The sequence below is a fragment of the Poecilia reticulata genome, linkage group LG22 (genome assembly GCF_000633615.1).
Source record: "Poecilia reticulata strain Guanapo linkage group LG22, Guppy_female_1.0+MT, whole genome shotgun sequence".
In the NCBI taxonomy this organism is placed as follows: Eukaryota; Metazoa; Chordata; class Actinopteri; order Cyprinodontiformes; family Poeciliidae; genus Poecilia; species Poecilia reticulata.
The window spans coordinates 10392286-10398078 of record NC_024352.1 but is presented as its reverse complement, the minus strand read 5'-3'; the positions used below and the strand labels follow the sequence as shown (position 1 = coordinate 10398078).

Genomic DNA, 5793 nt, shown 5'->3' with positions numbered 1-5793 from the left:
TGTGTGTGTGTGTGTGTGTGTGTGTGTGTGTGTGTGTGTGTGTGTGTGTGGACTTGTAACGAGTGCTCCCCACAGAGGCGTGCTTGTTGTCCAAGTCTGGCCTGGGTGCAGATTTTGGGGGAACATGACCTCACTTTTGGCACCCTGGCGGAGTGGTTTACCCAAACAAGGTCGTGAGCCGATTCCCTGGCAAGTCGTCCCAAATTCAAACAGCCCATATTTGTGCATGGAGTCAGCTCTCTAGCTCTCTTTCAGACGAGAAAACAACCGCACTCTATGCATGTATCTCCACCTCATTGCAGRGTTCCATTTATCCTAAATGACAGTAGAAAAAATTTTATAAATGCACTTTGAGGAGGCTATTTTTAAACAGCTTKAGTAAAATTATACCATAGAAGGTCTAAATAGTTGGATTTTGACCAAATGGGATGAAATGTGCTGCAATGTGTCTGTTTTTAATTAGGCACTTTTCTTCTGTTATGTCATCTTAACAGATATGTTAGCAGCTCTGAATAGACTTTGCAGTAATTCTGTTAACTTATGTAATGCAAAATTTATTTCATCATGTATTGTTCCTTGCTATTGTACTTGCTTTTTTTTACTTTTACTTTTAGTTGCAATAGTGAACATAAAAGTATAATTATTCTTGTTATAAGTTTAGAAATTCYGATAATTTCAACATGTTGAGTTCATAAGTTTTTTACTTCTTCCTACTCATTTTCGAGTGTGTTAAGATTATTGTGGTTACAGAAATATGTGTCTTTTGCTTTCCTCGTTCATGTGTGTGATTTTATACTTCTATCATGTTCGACATAAATGTATATATGTATGTATTTTCATTTTATTACTTTATGACCTAATTTAAATTCGATAATCAGTGAACTCATATTTTGTTCTTAGAGTCGTGCTACATTCACTCATTCATGCACCAATAAGCAGATGGGTAACTTTTGGATGAAGGTTCTTGTGCCGGGGGCAGATCATCATGTCGACTGCAGTTCATGTCAGCAGTTGATCTGTACTCTGGTTAATAATTACTATTAAACTAATTTTATGCTGGGGAAAAGATGAGTAGTTACTTCTTGAGTAGCTTCAGTCAGTTGTTTTGTTGGGGTTTTGCGTTGGGGTCAAAGGGCATCTGTCTGTGATTGAGTTGGGTGAATTTGTTTCCCCCTACTTACAAGAAAAAATTTCTTCCAAGGAGTAAAACTTTCAGAGTACTCCTCTGTGAAGGCTTCAGTAAGCTTTGGGGTCCCCCAGGGCTCTATGCTCAGTCCACTGTTATTTTCTTTCTTTAAACTTCGTCTAGCAGGTTTTACTCAGTCTTTTAGTAGCATCCCTCACCATTCAGTTGTATGAGTTGCTAAATTATCTAAATTAAGACTGACTGCCTCTGATAAGAGACTGGCTGCTTGATGGCTTTTTAATCCCAGTGAGAACAGCCTGAAATACACTCTGACATCAGACAAATCCAGTGATGAATATTGGAAGTGACTTTTGGTTGTGATGTAATCATGGGCTCACTTTCAAAATTCATATCAAGATCTTGTGGGTTTTTCCCCCCATGTAAGCAGAGGCCTATTGGGCTTAGAAACAAAATGAAGAAATCATTGGTGGATCCGTTTCAGACAATTACAAGCCACACAGAATGCTGCGGCTAGCTTACTGAGTTATTCAAACAACGAAGGTCAGTTAACTACAGCTTTGTTTTCTTTACACTGTTGTCCCATTGAATTCAGAATCCTTATTTTAAAGAAAATTTCTCAAATATAAAACTTGTACCTTCAAGCTACAAGTTTTGTTTCTTGTTCTGTCCATATAAAAATTAAAACGTGTTGGTTTTTCCCTTATAAAATAAGAAACTGAAGAACATCAAGCCTTTTGGTCTGTTGAACAGTTCTCTGTGTGTGTTTTGTTATTTCACTGAGTTCTTATTAACAAGCAGATAAAATCTCATTTATTCAGTCTGGCATTGTCTACTGGCATCAGTACTTTCTGTCCATCCATCACCTCGTGCATGGGTAATTATTTTTCTTTTATGCCTATTAAGTCTAATTAACTTTTATTAACTCTTTAGTTCCTGGTCTTTGTATGATGTCTATTTTGAACAATGTGCAACAGGTTATGATCTCCTGTGTGGAGACTGCTTTAAAAATAAATTATTTATTCGTTTGGGTTCCTCCATATCCAGCAGCATCACCGAAAAAGTGGGGCACACACTCACACCCGACAGTAAAAACTGAAGAGAAACAAAATCACCCAACATGTGGACGTGTGTTTATGGAGGGCCCAGCCACAAGAGGACAACTGTGAAGACGTGCAGGTGGAGTCAGACGCTTTTCTGGATATTTTTTATTTTTTTTTAAACAAAAAGTGCAAATGACTGTACAATTGGAAGAGAGGGCGTGAGGACATTTATGAGTCACTGGGCCTAATCCCTGAAGAGGAGCAGCCAGTGCTGCAACACGGAAAGTGAACATGGAGTCCAAATTAAATTGGAAGGCTGGCGACAGAGAGATATCCACGCAGGCAAAAACAAAAGATAAATAAAAGCAATACAATAAAATTCAGAGTAATGTGACAAAAACGGAAAGCACAAAAGAAAAAGAAAAAATTAAACAATTTGATATCCTGCAAAATATTTCCTCCTTGCACAGGTGACAACTTTAACACTCCCATCAATCCAAAGCAGGGGGAGGTTTGGTGGTTATTTTCCCGAGATGATAAAGCATCTTTCCACTGAGTATACCCTGATGAATATGTTCTTCAGGAAAGGCAGATCGACTCCATGAGCCAGCAAAGAGTCTCTCAGTATAATTGGAAATTTATGATGGAAATGGGAAGCCAACTGCTTTACGAGACTGTTGGAGCGTGACTGATGAATATTGTTTTGCCATTAGTGAAAGAGTTCAAGAGTTCACCAATGCCAGAGGGGGTGTGCAAATTACTAATTGAGGCTCCCATACTCTACTTAATCAGATTTTTTATTATTATTTTCATGGTATGATTTGCAAAGCCAGAACACTCGTCTGTCAAATAAAATACCTTTCCCGCAAAAAAATAAAAAGATCACATTTTATCGCTTGCTAGGACTTGCACAAGTTATCCACTTCACCTATCTTTCATTCTTTTGAAATTGTCATCGTGTCTGAACTTCAAGAGCACAGCCGCTCGCCTGCCACTCACCGTTGCAGGTGCCGTCCGCCGCCAGAGCGTATCCCAAGGTGCACAGCGCGGGGTTGCTCACTATGGGGTAACTCGGCTCCACGGCTCTTGGGGGAGTTCGCGCGAAGGTGTCCGGGATTCTGTCGGAGGGGTCCGGGTAGCTCGGCTCAGGCTGGGCGGGGCTCACCCGTCTGTAAGGCCGGTCGTAGTAGTCGCCGGAGAGGCACTGGTAGCCTCCGATCCGGTTGACGCAGAGCATCTCTCCTTGGCACGGCTGCGGCCAGCTGCACTCGTTCACATCTGGAAGGCAGAGAGGAGCGGCGGTGAGGACATTCCTGCCGCAACTCCCGCGTCTGCGAGTCGGTGGCCCACCCAGTTTATTATTAGGCTACTGATTTGTTCCACCTTGAACTTTTGAGCATTATTTTATGATACAAACATAAACTGTGGTATATTCTTAATGGGAAATTACGTGCCAGGCCGACGTAAAGTAGCACGTTCTTCGTTCCGTCGGCTAATTTACCCGACTAATTTAGTCGGCTAATTTGTAAACAGAAGCCATCTTAGYGWTAGGGGAGGACATTTATCGCATCGTTTATCATTTATCGGGATAGATCTCTTATCGCGGTAAGATTTTGATTTATTGTCACAATAAATTCCAATTTAGTCTACATTTTCAGGATTATTATTTTTATCCAGTGTTTGTTCAACAAAGGCGTTTGTTAWATTTCAGATTTATTAACACAGTACTGCACACAGTAATGAAGTTACTGTGTGCACTTTAGTTATAAAAARAAACTTTCTTCATGTGATCGTTGTCCTAAGCGTATTACAAATTGGAATGTTTTTGTTAAGAGCAGTATTTGTGCTTGTGGGGCTCTGAATGCTGTGCCATTTAATCACAGTCACAAAGCTACCCAAAAACTCTGGAGGACCAGCAGAGATAAAATCTGTTTACAGAAATTACAAATTAATCCTTTATAGAATAGTAGAAGGTGGAAAGACATTGTTGAATGAAAGCTATAGAGAGTCCTGTTAAGACATGTGAGGGATRCAGAAAACATGTGATTCTCCAACTCTTTAAAAATAAAAAAAAGAGTATGTAGCTCGATGAAATCAAGATTCACTGAGAACCTCAGATGGTCAACAAACACAGCCATTGTCATGAGAAYGACAACGCCTCCTGAAAGAAACTGAAGGCAGCTGGACTTTGCTTCCCAGCCTTCACTTCCTTTTACAGATGGAGGGCGTCTTGAGCAAGTTCATCCTGGTGTGATACAGCAGCTGCTCAGGGTTGGATATGAAAGTAGTCAAAACTGTTGGCAAGATGACTGGAAGTTTGACATCTACATCAGCTGCTGAGRGATCAGGATCWGGACTGGAGGAATCATGTGTGACTCCCACCAACACTTCTAGTTCCTTCTGGATGACGTCTGTGCAGCAGAACATCTTCGCTTGATTCAGCTTTGTTCCTGAGGCTACCAGAATCATGAACAGACGTTAAACAAATTRTTCCTAGTTGTTATTTATTTTTATTCAATATTTTATAGCCTTTATTTGTTACTATTTACATTTTTTGTGATTTTCCCCTCATTATTCTCTAGGCTTTCTGTCCACATTTCGTTTGAGGATGTTGCAGGTTGATCCCTGAAGATGCCCGAATCTCATGAGACAGAAAGTGAACTCTTAGATTGGCCTAGTGAAAGTCCAGACATCAAAATTGACACTTAAAGCAACCTCTCTATCTACTTTGACTGTAATTAAGCAGTTTGGCTAATAAAAGTGGGTAAATAAAGTAAAAAAAATAAAACAAATCCGACTGAATGTGTCAACTTTGTCGACACACTCYAGAAGACTGGGAGTTGTAACTGCAAACATACAAATACACGCCACGCTTTTCAGATTTTTGTTTGTAGAAAATCAAAATTACRATCAACCGAGCATTAATTTGGGTTAAATTGTTAAATTATACCACTAAAACACATTAGAGTTTGTGGTTTTCATTTTTCTTTAAATGCCACCTTATGTAGAATGACTCTTACCTGAACATTGTCCTAAATTCCTGTTATATTCAAAGCCGTACGGGCAGGGCTGAGGAGAGACGAGTGGAACTTTGAGTGTTTGGGTCGGAATCAGACCATAATGAAGCAAGGTGAGTGGAGTTACCTGTCCGTGTGCTGACTGGATGCAAAGCAGAGTAAATACCAGAGCTGCCAACATCCTGCAAAAGGGGAATTTTAGTTTTGTGAAGCCTTGTGGAGGACAGCTGGCTGGACAGAAGCATAGCCTGCTGACACAAACAGAGCAGAGAAACCGCATTAACAGAGGCTCCCGCTACGCAAAAAGGCTTCAGCTGGATTGGGAGGAAAAAAAGAGCCGAACCTTAGAGAAGAACAAAACCTGAGAACGCGCGTTTCCAACGGCATTGTTTAATGGCTCCTGGTGAACTCCCTTTCAAAAAAGGAAAGATTTAGACGACCCGTAAACCCGAATCCCARCGGGGCTCTCTCCTTATCCCCTCCAACTATGCGCCCTTACGCGAAAGTCGACACCAGGTTTTCATTAACCACTGTGTGATGGAGCTGAAGCTTCGGCACATTGACCAGCTCTTACAGGAATTTCCTCGGT

At 40.7% G+C, this 5793-nt stretch overlaps 1 protein-coding gene across 1 annotated transcript in view; it reads right to left on the bottom strand.

Annotated features, from left to right (window-relative positions):
- The window catches only part of fbln5 (fibulin 5), an 18765-nt gene extending 12978 nt beyond the window's left edge, over positions 1-5787 (bottom strand). The window contains exons 1-4 of the mRNA XM_017302411.1: positions 5548-5787; positions 5332-5455; positions 5208-5256; positions 3187-3465 (exon numbers count right to left, since the gene is read on the bottom strand). Coding sequence (XP_017157900.1) covers positions 3187-3465; positions 5208-5256; positions 5332-5455; positions 5548-5591 — 496 coding nt within the window. The 5' untranslated portion in view covers positions 5592-5787. The remainder of the gene's footprint in view (positions 1-3186; positions 3466-5207; positions 5257-5331; positions 5456-5547) is intronic.
- Between the last annotated feature and the right edge of the window lie 6 nt (positions 5788-5793).